The sequence below is a fragment of the Lynx canadensis genome, chromosome B4, assembly GCF_007474595.2.
Source record: "Lynx canadensis isolate LIC74 chromosome B4, mLynCan4.pri.v2, whole genome shotgun sequence".
Lineage (NCBI taxonomy): Eukaryota > Metazoa > Chordata > Mammalia > Carnivora > Felidae > Lynx > Lynx canadensis.
The window spans coordinates 112,506,819-112,524,706 of record NC_044309.1 but is presented as its reverse complement, the minus strand read 5'-3'; the positions used below and the strand labels follow the sequence as shown (position 1 = coordinate 112,524,706).

General features: G+C 38.2%; 1 protein-coding gene across 2 annotated transcripts in view; it reads left to right on the top strand.

The window, feature by feature from the left end:
• The first annotated feature begins 11,054 nt into the window (after positions 1–11,054).
• Positions 11,055–17,888, top strand: part of DCN (decorin) — a 42,300-nt gene continuing 35,466 nt past the window's right edge. Inside the window, exons 1-2 of one of the 2 annotated variants that reach the window (XM_030323369.1) lie at positions 11,055–11,248; positions 15,174–15,420. In XM_030323369.1, coding sequence (XP_030179229.1) covers positions 15,207–15,420 — 214 coding nt within the window. In that variant the 5' untranslated portion in view covers positions 11,055–11,248; positions 15,174–15,206. Of the gene's footprint in view, positions 11,249–14,259; positions 14,403–15,173; positions 15,421–17,888 lie in introns of those variants that run through there. The other variant, XM_030323368.2, reaches the window with a different exon arrangement.

The following is a 17,888-nucleotide window of genomic DNA, read 5'->3' as shown; positions in this document are numbered from 1 at the left end:
GTTTAGCCCCTTCCCAGGGATGATTCCTCTGGCCGATGTCGGGGAGCGGAAGTTCAGCTGCCTTGCCAAAGGAATTCAAGTTAAGTCTCAAGTCCTTTCAGCTTCAGAGCTTCCCGCCTGACCAGCTGAGGCTGAGGTTGTCACTGCAACGCAGCACCAACGCTCCATATGTCTCATCCTGCTTCCTCTCTGCCTTACAAGGGTTGTTTCTGAGAGCTTTCTCCAGTCAACCTCCCGAAAGAAAGCTTTGGCTCAGAATCTGCTTCCTGGTGAACCTGACCTGAGATATCTCTGACTATAGGCACACATAAGCATCCCAAGTGTCAAGGAAAATCCTGAGGGGCCAGACTGGACACAGGATTAGGCATTAATTAAGGGAATCAGTTAGGAAAGATTTAACGTGGGATTTATAGGGTATTAGAAGATCCTTGAGACTTAGACTACTGACACCTGCTTCAGTAACTTCACCCAGTAAGAGCAGAGTGGCTGATCAGCCCGGGACCCATTTAGAGTAGTTTTAACACATAGAAAATAAGATTATCGTAGCCCTTACACTGCTGCTATTGGGAGTCTCTGTGCCATTTCAGAAACATGAAGAACTAAGGATATATTTCCCACCTGATTCCAACAAACTAAAGCAGCCTTAGGTGGGAAGCCCCCAAATATGTATATGCCTGACATCTATTATGGACTAATCATTACTAACATTAAATTAAATATAAAATATTGGAATTTGGTTTTTAAAGTCTTGGATTAGGGGTTATTAAATATTTCCCAAGGAGTAAAACCTCTGCCATTGATAACAGGCGATGCGATTTTAGATGATCCATCGATGAACAGTTTTATTAGAATAATTTCATATTTCCTTAAGCATGTAACAGAAAATACAACTACCATACAATGATGTGGTTTTTCAGATTTTGTTACTGTTTAGGACAATAACCATTAAGTAAATAAGGAATGATCAGTACGTAACATACATAATCATGGAGGAAAACAGGAGATGATAAAAACTTACACCATTGGTCATCAGCTGACTGAATTTTGAGGGTCACTAACTTATGGGGGAAATGGCAGTGGTAACGGAAAGTTGCAGTGTGGAAAAGCTTGGGCTTGGAAATGGAAGTGGAGAGGCACATAAGAAAAATTTAGACAGATGTGATTTTGCTATTCTATGTGTGAGTGCCTGGGTGTCATCTGTGGGGCTTTGAAGAACAAACAGGGATGGTGATGTCTCAACTCTGCAGTAAGGCAGGGAAGCTGGAAGGGCTGAGCTCCTCAAAATTACCCCTCCGAAATGGTACTCGGCTTAGGTGGCACTTTGACTTGATCCTCTGCCAATCTAAGGGGACTTTGTCAGCAAAGACAGGTTCTTCTAGTTGTTTAAGGGCAGGTAACATGGAAGAAATGAATGTGGGTGCCTTGGGGTTTGTGGAACCTTAGGTCCTAAGGGCTAATTTTCAACAACTATTTACCTTGTCCCGCTATGTGCCGTACCTGTTTGAAGCATAAGAGACAGAGCAGTAAACAAAAGAAGCACATATCCCTGCCCCAGTGGAGCTTTCATTCCGGTACCCATACCCTGGATGTGGGTATACATTAAGTATGTATACATTAAGTTATACATGAGTTATACATTAGTATACATTAAGTTTGTGGTGAACTACATCATGGCTCTTAACTGATCAATGAAAGAAACTTCACATCTCCCGAGGTACCTTTGGTCTAATACTGATTTTTTTTTTCCCCTCACAATCTTTATATGATGCTTAAATTATTTCTCTTGTTTGGAATTAAACATTTAAGTGGTTAGTTGTTAATTTCAACATGCTCAATATTTTTTTTTTTTTAATTTTTTTTTTCAACGTTTATTTATTTTTTTTGGGACAGAGAGAGACAGAGCATGAACGGGGGAGGGGCAGAGAGAGAGGGAGACACAGAATCGGAAACAGGCTCCAGGCTCCGAGCCATCAGCCCAGAGCCCGACGCGGGGCTCGAACTCACGGACCGCGAGATTGTGACCTGGCTGAAGTCGGACGCTTAACCGACTGCGCCACCCAGGCGCCCCAACATGCTCAATATTTTGAAAGCGCTTTACAGAAATAGATGCTATTCTTTCAGAAAGAACGTGTTTTAGTACTTTCCTCAAAACAGCCAGCTTGTGTAGAAAATATTTCTAGCAAGACCAAGGTTTATTTGACTATGCTAAGTTGGTCTAACTGTATTTTATAATCACAAAACATGGCCTTATATTCCTGGTTTCACAGAACTGCTGTGACAAGACACAGATACTTTACTGAAGCTTGGTTATCAAGACTGAGCAGAGAACTGAAAATAAATGCCTGGTGATAAGGAGTTAGTACCATCATTCCAAATGCATTAGCTGGTCTTCAGATTATGTCCTCAACGCTTGTAAACAAACACTTGGTGACATTAAAACTTTCTGGGTGAATTGCTTTCTATAGACAATCTGTGTATTTTAATTGTTATGCTCAGTTTGGTAGTGATTTTAATTAAAAATGTGAGGTGTCTTTCAATTTCCTCTATGACATAAACATAGCAAGCCCCCAGGCCCAATGACTAGGATTTATTGGTTGAGACCAGGGATGTTCTCCAAGAAGAAACCCTTTCTTTTGAAGAAGCCCTTGTGATAATTTCCTTACATTCACTATCTTCTCACTTAAATATATACATAGTTTTAAACAAGCAAAGAAAAAAAAAAAGAAAGCTTTTTTTTTCTAAATTAAAAATTTATTGTATGATTTTACTTAAAGGAGGTATCTAGAATAGGCAAGTCTATGGGGATTGTAGAATAGGGTTTACTGAGGACAAAGGGGAGAAAGAAATGAGTTATGGTTTAGTGGGTACAGAGTTTCTGTGTGGGATGATAAAAAGTTCTGGAAATGGAGAGTAGTGGTGGATGCTTTGTAAATGTACTTAATGCCCCCAAATTGAACATTTAAAATATAAAGTGATAACGTGTTATGTATATCTTTACCACACACGCGGGCGCGCGCACACACACACACACACAAATACACACACAGCCTTTGAAACCACCAGATTTGCAAAGGCATCACTAAATACTTCCTAGTGTAATGTGGGTGTCACCATGTATGAAAACATTCCAGCTAGCCACCATCAAGATCTGCAACTTACGAAGTTTTTTTGGGGGGGCGGGTGACAGTGGGGTTTGTGGGTCCAGAGTCGACAACCAAGAAAGACTTCTTGAAGGTGTCTTTGGTGCAAAAAGGTGACTTGATTGAAACACAGGGACAGGACCCATAGGCAGGAAGAGCTGCCCAGGGACCATGAGGAAAGACTGGTTATATACTATGGGGTTGGGGGAGGTAAAGTCCAGGGCAAGTTTCCAGTGAGATTTTCATATGCTAAAGAAGACTTCAGCCATAGTGGAAGCCTAGCTATTGTCAGGCTAAAGTTGCTTTTCCCTCTAGCCAAGCATTAACATGAAGACAGTAAAGGAGTTCCTGGAGAAACATTTTACTCTGCCTGCCTCAAGTATTTGTCAATGGGCTTCAGGTTATAAGGAAATTTAGTTCTATCTGCCGTCTCCTTCTTTGTTTCCCACATTACTACGGAGGGGTGATGGAGACTTAGGTCCTGCAGGATGATGATTTCTATCAGCCATTTGTTTTTCCCCTTTCCTTTGTTCTTGGGCAGCCAGGAGTGCCTGAGGAACATCACACATATCCCGCCTGGGTGGGGGGTTGGGGGTGGTGTTTGCGGCCTGGCCTGTCAGCTTGCCTTATGCTCCCTCATCACAACTACATGAAAAAAAAAAAAAAACTCAGTATTTCCTATAATCTCTCAGCAGCTTTTGCTATGTGGTTTTACTCTCATCAGAGAGGCACATAATGTTCTTATCATTCAGAAGTTTACCAAATCACCTATTTAAAGTGCTGCTTTGATAACACAAACTTCTATGGTTGTTGGCCTATGGGAAGAATTAAATGCTCTGTTTCTGGTTAGATTTCGTATTGTTTCAGACCATGAGTAATGCTAGGGAAGTTACTGAAAATGGCCTCCAGGAATGAAGATGTTTCATGAGAAGCCAACCTTTTGATGAAGAAAGCTCCAAAGAGATTTAAACCCGATACACCAAATGTGATCATGCCTCAATTTTCTTTTTTATCCCCATAGACTCATAATTATAAAGTAAGTGCTCATATTGGTGATTTAATCCTTTTATAAATGATATGCTTAGACATCATTCTATTAAAAATGAGCATATAAATCATTTGTGAAGAGTAATATTTCCTCAAGTATTTGAAGTGGATTTATTCAAAATACAGGATTGTTTCCAAATATAAAAGCTCTCATACGATTTAAATGGGAAAGCATGTTTCACTTTGTTTGTCATGTTAATATATAGCTGCATCAAAAAATTCATCTCATGAATTACTAAAGAAATAACCTCAACAAGGCAAACTACAAGGAATGAATTATTGCTATTACAGGGACAACTTGAATCAAATCAAATAGTTCTCAAGGGACTATAACCATCTCAGAAACAAGTTCCTAAACTAAGTCATTATTGTACAGTACAGACATTAGAACAACACTTTTCATGCGTTTGCCTACTTAAATTCTGGAGGGCTCTATTCTGTGGCGGAGCATTTACTTTTCCTAGGATACAGGGTAAATAGAAAGGAGAATATTTACAGACCAAATAGGTGCCACACAGCCAATACACATTGCACAGACATGACCTGCATTTGAGTGCTCCAAACTAAACAGGACAGAACTTTCAGGCTGGAGTACAAATGAAAAACAAGATGAAGAAGAAAACGATCTCTTAGAGTCCTCGGCCCATTCTAACATTTTCATTACTTGACATAAACTCACAGAGCTTCTCCTCCATGGTTCTGTTCTACCCTCTTTACAAATATAGACTCATTGTATCGTCCTGTGAAATAAGGTGTGATCAGGAATGGGGAAACCGCCTGAGGTCACACAGATAATCAGTGGCAGAGCCGAGAATCAAACCTGAGTCGTCTGTCTGGCCCCAGGGTCTGTGTACTCAGTGATTACACCATGTATGCTACCTCCCTGAAAAATGAAGTGATCTCTGTTGAAAGTAATTACAAATACAGGGTGTTCTTTGTTTCTGCAATTCAGGCATTGCACATTATTTGATTCAATCTTATCTTGGGCTTGAACTCAACTTTCATCCTCATCTAGTATATTTTCCTTTGTTTGGAAAGGAAGCATAGCATTGCCAAAGGAGTGCTTCAGTGGGTTTATGGTAGCAAGCCTTGTTTCCAGTAGCACCAGTCAATTAGTAAGTAAACAGGCAGGAGCTCGGCCAGGAGGTGGTCTTCCAGGAAACTAGAAGGTCTGGCTTTTATCTCTCTCTTTTGTAGTTTCCACTCACTCCCAAGATGCACATCTCCTGAGCTGGTGTCCTCTGTAAAATGTCAACAATTCTGCCTCCGCTCAGTATGGGAAGCCTTCATTCAACATGAAGTCTTACCCTGTGTGAGACTTCGCAGGGAAAGATTCTACATTAATCTTTCCTTTTTTTAAGCCCATAATTCAGATTGCATGATTTCTCCTTAATTTCTCGCACCAGAGTCACCATCAAGGCTACAAATCATTTTTGTACCCTAAAAGCTGAATTCATATAAGATGGTCAATTCCTTATGAGTTTTGCAGACATCCAGAGCTTTATGTAGCTTTATTTTGATTGTGACTCTTCTCCATTTAAAGAATGTTCTCCCAGGAGAGAAGGATGCCTGTAAAGAAGTTGACTCTGTCTTTGCTTACATGACAAAAGCATCTGGTTAGGATGGCAGAGAACAGCGAGGGGAGGGCATGGCTTCTTCAAGCCTCAGCTCTGTGCTTTTAGAATTGATTATGTGAGGGGCATCTAGGTGGTTCAGTCAGTAGAACATGTGACTTTTGATCTTGGGGTTGTGAGTTCCAGCCCCACATTGGGTGTAGGGACCACTTAAAAATACAATCTTACAAAAATTGATAACAAGAATTGATTATAATATGCCTCAATGATAGGGTTATCATGAGTCTTACCTGAGATAATGCACTGAAAGAACACAACCAAGAACCGGTGCTCCAAACATTCATCCTTAATATATCACGGCAGCTTCCTGGGCAGTGGGCCTATTTTCACCATGTCCATCTGCTTGTTGCTAAGGTATTAATACATCAAACTAAAGCAAGAACTTCCTTACTAGTTTCCTTGATTCTAGTTTCACCACCCTGCAGAAACTTGTTAGCGTTTATTTGCTAAAATAAAACTTTCATCATGGTTATATATATATATATATTACCTCATCCAAATACCTTTGATAACATCCAGCTGACAACACATTAATTGGTAGATATTAACCACCAAATGTGTTTGGTGAGCAAATGAATGAGTAAACGAGTGCCCTATGGGAGACTTTCAAGTCTTTTCACAAACCCTACCTTCATTTCTTACTTCAGCTCCTGTTAGTTATGACCATAAACAGGGACATTCATTTACTGCGTGACTTCAACGTGTCAGACACCATGGCAGTTGTTGAATATTCAAGGATGACAAAAGGTCCCATGGCTTCTTTGAAAGAAAACATCCACTTAAGCCCCATTGATTTATTTATTGTCTCTCGCCTTCCCATTGCCAAGATTTTGATAGCGTTGTTCTGTCAGACTAAAAAGCTCTCTCTCTTCTTTCACATTCTTTTTGGCCTTCAGGATTCAGCTCAAATTGTACCTTGTTCTCCAAACACTTACCTAACTATCCATGTGTAAAATGATCTCTCCCCCACCCCTCCTCTGCCTTTCTAAGACAATTATTTTTAATTATATCATACTTTACTTTGCCTAGGAATTATAATTATATAATGCATTATCAGTTTCATGGCATGATAACTCTAAAATGCTATTAAATATATATATTTAAATAAATATATATTCAATATATATAGGTAGATTATGTCCTATCTCCTTACCGATGTGAGTTCTTTAAGGTCATGCCTTTCACATTGCCCTTTTTATTTCCTGGTATCTTCCATAGTGCCTAGTATTAATATTTTCTCACATGGTGATCCCTCAGTCAGTATTTGCTGGTTGATTGATCAATTATTTGCTAAGTTACGGGAAATTTCCTATGTAACAGAAAGGTATGTTCTTTGTTCACACTACCAGATATTTAATCAATGTTGACTTGTTGTTTCAGTACAAACTACTTAATTTATAAAAACAATAAAAATCCCTTGACTGCCATTGGTAAATGAGATGCTCCTGAGTGTTCAAGAAAAGAGGCAGAGAATTCAGGAATTGAATACATCCCTGTGGTAAAAGAGAGCTACATATCTCTGTAATTTTTCCTTATCGTCATTCATAACTTTCCATGTCCCATGTTTATTCCTATTACTGTTTCATTGCTCAAGTAGAGTCTTCACCTAGAGTCTCTGGATCCTTATGAAGTCCATGAATGCCTTTCAGCAGGAGATAGAACCCAGAAAGATGTTATGCCTAAGACAAGGCAGACAGTTATTTAGCTATATGTACTAACCTACTTTAAACCTCCCTGCAAACCTATGAAGTAGGTAATACTATGCTTATCCACATTTTATTGATTAAAAACCTGAGTGTCAGAGAGGTTCGGTTATTTATACAAGGCACAAGTACACTGAACATGATGGTGAGGGGTCTGGGGAGTGGAGGCTTGTGGGAAAGAAAGATGGCCAAGGTCATAGTTTTCTACTACCAGATTGTGTTTCAAGCCACCCGGCATTCAAGGCTGTCCTGAACTTCACCTGAGGCTTCTTTCTTGGCTAAAGAAAAAATACCTGTCCTGGGTGACAAAATAAAGCACCAGACAATCCATTCCAGCCCCTGACCTGACTTTGAAGAGTCAGTCTAAGAATAAACCAGTCACATCAGGTTTGTGAAGATAACCACTTATTTCCAGACCTCTTAGAAAATAAAAGGGTGTCCAAAGGAGACCTTTCTAAATTCTGGCATGTTTCACATCTTTAATATACAGGTACAATTTAAATCACTTGTATTTGATGTTGGTGAGGAAGAGTGACTAGCCTTGAAATGAACTTTGACAACATGTAGAATATAGTTACCCTGTTAACTAGTGGGTTGTCAGTAGAAATCATAGTTTAAGTGTCTTTAACAGCAGATGTGGTATGTGCTCTGAATTTGAATATTTCGAATAATTATAAGGCAGCCAAGGTTTCAGTAAACCCTACCCCCAAGCGTTCCAAGCCAGGGTAAGTTTCGGCTGCCTGCACAAGCACTACTTCTAGCCTCAAAAGTGTTCCATTTCCCACTAGATTGCAAGATACCTGGATTCTGATGATAGCCCCGTGGCATCTTCGTGACTTAACTGCATATGACTTTATTGTGTCTTAGTGTCTCCTACCTAAAAGTGGGTGTGACAGTATGCAACTTAACACCTAATTAAACAACAAATTTTATATTTTAAAATGTTTATTTATAGATTTCTGACATAGAGAGAGAAAGAGAGAGATCGAGATCGTGTGAATGTACAAAGGACAGAGAGGGAGAGGGAGAATCCAAAGCAGGCTCCATGCTGTCAGCATAGAGCCTGACGTGGGGCTCAATCTCACCATGGTGAAATCATGACCTGAGCCAAAACCAAGAGTCAGATGCTTAACCGACTGAGCCACCCAGGCACCCTAGAACAGATTTTAAATCAGACGATGTTGGTAAAATCCTTGGGGTTTTAGAAGTGGGGTTCTTACTGAAATTTAAAAAAAAAAAGAGGAAAGATTTGTTCTTGCACAAACACAAAGTGTAGAAAGAATTGTAACTTGGTCACAGATCTTAAACTAGTCTGCAAAGACATGTTGCCCAAGAATTTTGCTAATTAGTTTTTTATATCTTAAGAGTTTGATCTTTCTTAAAATCTAGTCCAATAATGGAAAGCTAGATTAGGTTCAAGAAGAACGGGGCATTAGTTTCTGTCGTGCTTCTTACCAGCTCTGTGAACTTGGGCAGATCATTGGACTTCTGTTTTTTAATCTGTAAAATGGAAAGAGTAAAGACGATTTCCCTTGCTCATCTCAAAGGATTGCTGTGATGTACATCAGAACAACAAAAGCTAACATTTATGGAGAGTTTAATTAACTGGGACATGTTCTGAGTTGTATGCTTTATGTATATTGCTTTATTTAGTTTTCTCTCCAATGTTTCTCTCCAATTTGAGTTAGGTAATAATTTTTACCTATCATACAGATATGGGAACTGAGACTCAGATGTTAAATATTGTCTGAATTCATACACTTACCATCAGAAGAAAGAACCCAGATGTGAACCATAACCAAAATGTCTCTGCTTTATGAAAGTATCCACATATCGAGATAATGTGTCGTCTTTTCCATTGCCTCTCCTACTTCTTCTTAATATCCTTATCCTCCCACCCCTTTCTCTCTCTTCAGCAACAATTATCGCCATTATTCATTATATACTCTGTGGTAGGGTTGAGTTTTGATAAGGAGCAAACCAGGACTGGGCAAAACAATAATCATGGTGGAATCCATAGCCAAAGATCTGACTGACTTTATGTGGTCATTCACCAAGTGTTTCTTGAGAATTTACTGTATACCATGACTGTGCTTGGATGCGAGCACTCTACAAAAGAAAATGATGTGCTCCCTCCCTTGGGGTAAGACACATACATAAAAAGCTATAACACGAAGAAGAAGGGATTACCTGTATATGAAAGAAATAGATACAAGAGGAGTTCAAGAGGAAAACGTAATTGATTCCACATAAGGGGATCATGGACTTTGCACCAATGTCCAGGGAAAATAGTTCTTGGCTTTTTTCTAAATGCTCCAAATAACTGGGTATGTGGTTATTAGATGTCAAAGAGAAGAGGTGTTGGGCAGGGAGTTGTAAAATTAAGGGAGGCTGGTCTTGGGAAACAAGGAAAAATATCATGTGACAGCACCCCTCCCCTCCTTTAGATATCCACTCAGGAATTTAATTCCTTCAAGTTTCATTAAGGCAGAAGTATTTACTGTAGAATTGTGTAGTTGGATGGCTAGAGGAGGGGAGGGGAAGGTGGAGGAGGGGAGGGCTAACCTCTCATGTTTCACAGATGTGGATTTCAAGTTTCCACCTGGTAACAGCCTAGGGGCCATGGCATAAAGATACAAGTCAAAACATAGAGACACAGAGGAAAAGAATTAAAGAGCATCCAACAAGGGAATTAAGAAAAACTCAAAAAAGCTTTCCAGTGGCTAAATAAATATCTTTCCTTGTGTTTACATTTCCTTTTTGCTATTTACTGAAATTTGAAAAGAGCCATAGACTCTGTTGCCTTTTCAAAATTCTGGATTATATAAAAGCGTGGTCCATGAAAATCAAAATTTTCATATACAGGCTAAATTAAAATGAAACCCATTTCTGGTATCTATGTGTTTTATTTAGAAAAATAAAAAGAAACCTAAAGGCTGGTAAACAACAAGAGAGATTATAAACTATGAGTAAGGAACTAATAATAACGTGATATTCTTTTCATAAAAAATCATGACTTTTTTCCAGGACACTAGAAATATGTTCAAAATACACAGGAAAACTCCACAGCAGAGTGCTTGAATTTGCGCAAACAGCCCAAGGCAAGTAAGAATCTGAATGAAAATTTTCACATAAATCTACTCATTTATTTCTGCAGATCACATTTAAAATAACTACAAGATTAATTTTGTTCCATTTGCTGGATTTACACATCCTGATAGCAAGAAAAACTGTCATTTTGGAAGTATAAATGCTTCTTATAAACAAGACTAGAAAGGGTAGCTAGTGCAGTGAGGTTGGGGGTGGGGAAGCAAACCCTTTAGCTACAATGTTTTAGGGAAATGAATCCACACAATAAAACAAATTTCAAATCAAGTTGCCCCTCGCTACCACATAAGCAGTTTAGAATCTTAAGCAGATGCAAAAGGAATAAAGCAAATGGGGAGAAAAAAGGTCGATAAACTTTCTGGCTGCGATACAAGAGACATATCATTACCATATGATCTAATGTGGGTGTCAGCCGGATTGTGTTCATTGAGGGAAACCTTATTTTTTAACCGTGCTATGGAGTAGAAGCAGGAGGTTTTCAACCTAGTGACAGTCACAGAGCAGCACCTACCCCCTCCTCCTTTCCACACCTGCAAACTCTTTTGCTGGGGCTGAATATTTAGTGTAATTACATCTCAGCTTTGAGGGCTCCTGTGGCAAATCCCCGGATTAAAAGGTATGGTTTTCAATAATTGTCCTGAACTCTGCTACAGACTAATAAAACTTCGATCAAGTTGAGAGCAAAAAGGAATTGTTTGGTGAGAAAAAGGAGAGAAAAAAAATCGTGCTAAACTTTTGATAATCTTTATGCAGCATTTTAAACAAGTATTGCTTGAAGACAGAAGTTAAATATTTGGTAAAATGGTTAAATGCATTGTTTTAGTTCTTTCTGTTCTTGCAAAGATGTTTATTAAAAAAAAACTGTAACCTAACACCATGAGTATCTATATTGATATATTTTGTATTTGTACTAATGAAATGTTTTACCTCTTTAGAAAGTATTTATAAAAAAAGTATTCTAGATCAGCATCGAATTTGTAGTTGGGTTATATGTATGTATTTAAGGATTTAGTCCCCTCCTGAATTCTTGCATATGTTCAGAACTTTTAAAACCTCAGTGATGTGAACTCTGGTGATGAGCTGCAGAAGTTAAATGTATATTTCTACAACCTAGAAAAGAACAGAAATTATCATCACAGAGGTGAAAATAAATATTGCAAATATTATGCTGTTTATTAAAGAAAATCTCACAGTTAGCTACATAATTCCTTACAGGAAAAGATAAGACCCAGTCAGTATTCTCAATGCAAATGAAATTGTATTGTAAGATACATCACTAGGGTGTAGGTTATTTTTCTTGCTAATTTCAAAAGAGGGTACCACCGATGACCACTGGTTAAGTGGGCTCCCAGTGACATAAATTCCTGTGGTTTTGCTTTTCCTATTGCTATTTTGACCAGAAAAAGAACCAAATGCCTCCTATAGCAGCCCTTATTTGTGGATAAATGCCTTTTTTATTTTCTATTTTTAAATCGTTTCTGTTATTATTGGGGTTTTCCATTCACCTAGTGCTGGGGGATTTTTATTTTTGTCTGTAGTTATAGTTTTACTAATCTCCTGAGGGTTAAATTTGGATTTTGAAAGTCACACCAAAGGCATAAATGACATCCTACAAATGGTGATCTGAATTACATAGTGAATTTAATGGGGTGAAGTAGTTTAAGGAGACAGAAATTATTATTTTTGATGAAACACTTAGAAAGTGGGGCAAGTAGCTTTAGTGCAGTAGTGACATTATACCTAACAATTAGCAGGTAGGAAGGAGTCACACTTTTTGAGAATGCTTAAAACAATTTCAAAGAAACTTGGGACATATAATATGTCAGTAAATAATCTTCTGGTTTCCACAGGGCAACTGCTATTTTGTGTTTATTTTTCTTATATACTAAGGAAGGAAAAATGATTAAAAATTATTAATATCAATAGCCCCCACTAATTGTTTTAAGATGCTGCATCTTCAAGTATGATGACAATAATTTAAAGAAATAATCTCCTGGGGGAATTTGTATAAAGTTTCTTGACATATTCTTCTCCAGGACATTCAGGGTTAAAATGAACACACACACACACACACACACACACGCATCAAAGTGATATAATATAAGTAATGAAAGCTAAAAACTTCCTGTTTGTGTTCAGCTTTAACCAAAAAAAATATTGTGCAGAGAATTTGCACCATTTTAACAAGAGGAAACACATATAAATGATAATATTCCTCTGAGCTCATGTTCGACATTTCTTTTTTTGAGTTAGTGAAACAACCAGGCGTTCTCTGCTCTGGAGAAAAGATCAAAAGGCAACATCTGCGTTAATTCGCATTGCTATTTATTAAATCTGCAATTACTTTGCTTCATTTTTCTCCTAAAATTGTAAGATATTAAATATGCAAGGCTAGCAAACTGTGGTAAACCGTAAACATTGCATTTTAATGTGAAACAGACCAAAAACCACTCCCTGAGATCCAGTCCAAGGAAACACTGCCAAAACAATAGGGTCTCCGTAAAAAGGCTATGCAGTAAATGAGTGGGAACAGACTCCTAGAGAAAACCTGATACCAAATTTAAAGGGGCAGCGTGAATAATAAACTTTGTGGTATTTTTTAAATGAAGAGCCACGACCCGTTCTGTATATGTGCTGCCTTATACACACCTCAGTAATAAGTAGAAACTAAGAACAAACGTGTAAGAAATCCAAAAACTGTTTTTCCCTCTCTAGTGGACCTAGCCAAGAATTTCCAGAAGATACTTAGATACCTTAAGGTCAGGGCATACGAAGTTGCTTGTTTTGTTGTTGTTTGTTTTTTGGGTTTCTTTCTTCCTTCTTTCTTTCTTTTTTCTTTTTCTTTTTTTTTTTTTTTTTTTTTGCATATGCTACCATTGGCTGCTGATGAAAAAATCATTCTTTAAGTCTAGTTATGAATTTGCAGCTTTAATATGTTCCTTGTAAGTGTACAATTCAACGTAGATGTGGCAAAACTAAAGATAGTATCTACAATGTGTTTTTGGAATCCTTAGAACATTTCCAGTGGTGTTTTAAAATATATCAGCTCAAAAATAGACTGCTTATTCTCCATATGATCAACTACTTTTTGTCAATTAAGATTTATTTACTTCACTTCAGCTAACAAAACAACAAATTCAACAACAGATATATAAATCTAAAGGGCTTATTGAATGAATGGAGAAGTACATGGATTTGTCAAAACTGTACTTTTGTTTCTTTACAAAAAACCAGGTAACATGGGAGTCATATAAAAATCAGTAGGATTTTCCATAGATGTTTATTTGTTTTTTTAAAAAAATGATCAGTTTGAGAAACTGGTCAATAGATTTATTTTGAAAAGTAAACTGTGCTTATACCAAATTTAAGTTTTGGATTGGTTACCTTCCTCATGCTAGAAATTTGCTATTGAAAAAATATAACTTTGTGTTTTAAAAAATCAGACTGGTTGCTTGGAACAAACCGAATAACGTGTATTGTTAATAAATTGATGGTCAATTGAGTCATTTTTGTGCAAAATATTGTGCAAGGCCTGGGTACAGAACAAAGAATAATAAGACACGCCCTGAAGGAGTGCATCTTCTAGCTGGGGGGGACAGACCAAGCACGCCAAACAAATTACAGTATAATGTGATAAGTTCTTTAAAAGAGGTAAGAGCAACGTGCTTTGGGACACAGAAGAGGGAGGAAGCAGCATCCTGTGTGGATGAGCCAGGGAATACACAAGGGAAGTCCATTATCTCATTCAATCTTTACAACTCTCTCCCAAGGTAGGTATTTTAAAGGGCAATTAGCTTTGAGTGTCAGGGCTGTGGTGGGGGTCGGAGTGGAGGAGTGGAGAGGAAATGGAGAGAAGCAGGGCTTGAAACATCGGCACCAAATTGTGGATGGTCTCACTTGCAGCAAAGGGGATGTGGACCTGATGGGCAAGCCTTGAGAAGTCAACAAGGAGTTTTCAGTAGAATAGAAATACAATGAAATCTGATTTTCTGAACATGACTTGGGCAGCAGAGTTGAAGATGGCCTGGAGTAGAGGAAATCTTCAAGGCCAAGGCCGAGACCAGTTGGAAGCTCTTGTGAAAGTTCAGGGAGTGATGAGAAAGGTCTGGACCAAGATAAATACAGTGGGATGGAGAGAGGAGATTGGCTTCCAGACACAGGAATTGGAGATCTCTCATGTGTATAGATGAAATTTTATTTGACCGTAGCATGGCTTATGTTGAATGAGCATTGAAAATTCCAACGTGATCTATCATCTTAACGATTTTGCAAATGATGTGAATATATATTGCCTTAATTCAGACTCCAAATTCAAGCAAGCAGATTTCAAGAACATTCACATTTCTTTACATAAGTAAATAGCTGTGCCAGGTAGTCTATTGTGTACCTTTCAAATACATTTCAATATTCGGCTTCTTAAAAATAAATGAAATATGGTTTTTTTTTTATGCTTTACACTCACTCTACTGTGGGGTGTCATATCAGAGATAACACCGTAACCAGGCAGTGCTACTCCTCTAAACCTTTCGTTTGTTTCCCAGGTTCCTTGGCAGTGAAAATACATGAGATAAATCATGAAGGCAACTATCATCTTCCTCCTGCTTGCACAAGTTTCCTGGGCTGGGCCGTTCCAACAGAGAGGCTTATTTGACTTTATGCTAGAAGATGAGGCTTCTGGGATAGGCCCAGAAGAGCACCCTCCTGTTGATTCTGAATTAGAGCCTCTGGGACCAGTGTGTCCTTTCCGCTGTCAGTGCCACCTTCGAGTTGTGCAGTGTTCTGATTTGGGTGAGTAGGTGCAGGAGGCTCTCTTTCCTTACCTTGTTTTATGTTCTATTTTTTTGTTACTGTTTGTTTCAAATAGTTAGTTAACATATCCCCTACCCTGTTGTGTTCACAGGAATGGGCTTCCTTGAGAGTTAAAACATTTTCATTTTGAATCCCTGCAGTTCGAAATGTGAGAGACAGTGCCACCTATGGAGAAGCAAAGGAAGCCGAATAGCATAGAAAGAAGTAGCCTTGAAGTTAGGAGACTGTTTTCTTCCCTTTTTTAAAGTAGGGCCTCCATCACTTGCACAATCTTGGACAAATCACGTTTTGAAAAATCTTTCTGAGCTTCATGGTCCCCCTTGTTTGAAATAAAATTTTGAACAAATCACTGTCCTATGATTCCAAAGTGAAGGCTCATTTTAATTCAGTGATTTGCTTTCAAGAAATACTAGATATTAAGACGTGGGTGATGTCTCTACTCTTGGCTTAGCCCAGATAACGGTGTTTGAACATTACTAAATTGTAAAGTATGTAGAGTTATCAGAGGTAAAACAAGTAAAGTTTTAGAACAAAAAATTATCTTTCAAGGACCAAACTACTCCCTTAATCTCTGGGTCTTAGTTTTGGCTTTACATTTGGCATTCTGTAATCTAGCTATTTATATTCTTTAGAAAGTTTCAAAAGCAATCTTTACAGCCAAGATATGGTGTAAATATCCAATATAATCACGAGACATATAACTTTAGCCCAACACTGTATACACTTTGATTTATCATGTTTCAGGAAAAATTTGGCCTGGGAATTCCAAGAGCAATACACTCAAAAGATAAATCTCCAGAAAGTTTGAGGCCCCAGCAGATGGGCCAAAGGGGAATGAATGTAGTTGACATGACAGTTGATTTGTATCTCTCTCTCTCTCTCGGTTCATTTATTATAAGGAAAAATAAAGAAAAAAAATCCCCACAGAATGACTTTACCATGGGGTATGGAGTATTTCCTTACAGGAGAAACTCCATAGTGTAGTAGGGTACTTCTTTTCGACACTCTATATTTATTCAGAACATGCTTTCTAGCAATATTTTGCAGGGAAATTTGCCACTAACTTCTATAGTTGGAATAAACTACAAACTAGAACCCAGGAAAACATAAAACATGTTCAATACTAACAACTGAAAATCAAACACTTCAAGATAGCTTTTTCAGTGCTGACGTATTGTATAGCCATTTAACCCCCTCCCCACTAAAGTGTGTAGAAGGCTTTAAAAAGGCTACAGGATAATTCCACTGGATTCATGTATTCATTCAGCAAATACATTGAGACCCCACAATGTTGTAAGCCCTGGGAAGACAGGAATGAGGAAGACAAATATGGTCCTTATTCATGTGGGTCTGATATTATATTAGTGGTGATTATTTCTTTTTTTTTTAAATTTTTTTTTCAACGTTTATTTATTTTTCGGACAGAGAGAGACAGAGCATGAACGGGGGAGGGGCAGAGAGAGAGGGAGACACAGAATCGGAAACAGGCTCCAGGCTCCGAGCCATCAGCCCAGAGCCTGACGCGGGGCTCGAACTCCCGGACCGCGAGATCGTGACCTGGCTGAAGTCGGACGCTTAACCGACTGCGCCACCCAGGCGCCCCGATTATTTCATTTTTGAATTGTATATTCACTACAAGGGGGATTAGATTGCTATCAAATTCTACAGAAACTATTATAAGCATCTAGAGATTACCTGCATTACTCATATAGGCAGAAAAATAATGGAGATGAAAATATCTGAACAGAGGAATCATCATATGATGGATATACTAGTGGTAAACTTTTGTTTTTTTAATGTTTATTTATTTATTTTTGAGAGAGGGAGAGAGAGAGAGAGAGAGAGAGAGAGAGAGAGGCAGAGAGAGGCAGAGAGAGAGGGTGACAGAGAATCCCAAGCAGGCTCCGTGCTGCCATCACAGAGACTGATGTGGGGCTCAAACTCAAGAACCATGAGATCATGACCTGAGCTAAAATTAAGGGTCAGATGCTTAATCAACTGAGCCACCAGGTACCCCAAGTGGTAGACTTTTAAAAAATTTATTAAATGGCCAAGTTCCTAAGACATGTGATACACGTTAAATCTCACTTGGCCTCTCGTAACAACGTTAAAAAGATTCATGATTATTCCCACTACATATAATGCCAACAACGAACAGTTGATAATTTTAAGGAGCAAAGACTTGTTTGGTCACTTCATTGGTTTTATTTTTCCATAGATGTGGCTTTATTTTGCTCACATGATAAATAGTTTATAAAGCTTGACTCTGATGAAAGCATTGGAGACAGTTTTCTACTGGTCTTTCATAAAAAAGGCCTAAGGCTATTTCTCAAAACTAAACAGAAAAATCCAGTCTCAGGAAACATCAAGTTCATTGACTTGGGCGTCTCATGATACGGCTTTGTTGTTGTCCTTGTTATTATTTTGTATTGTTTATTTTGAGTTGT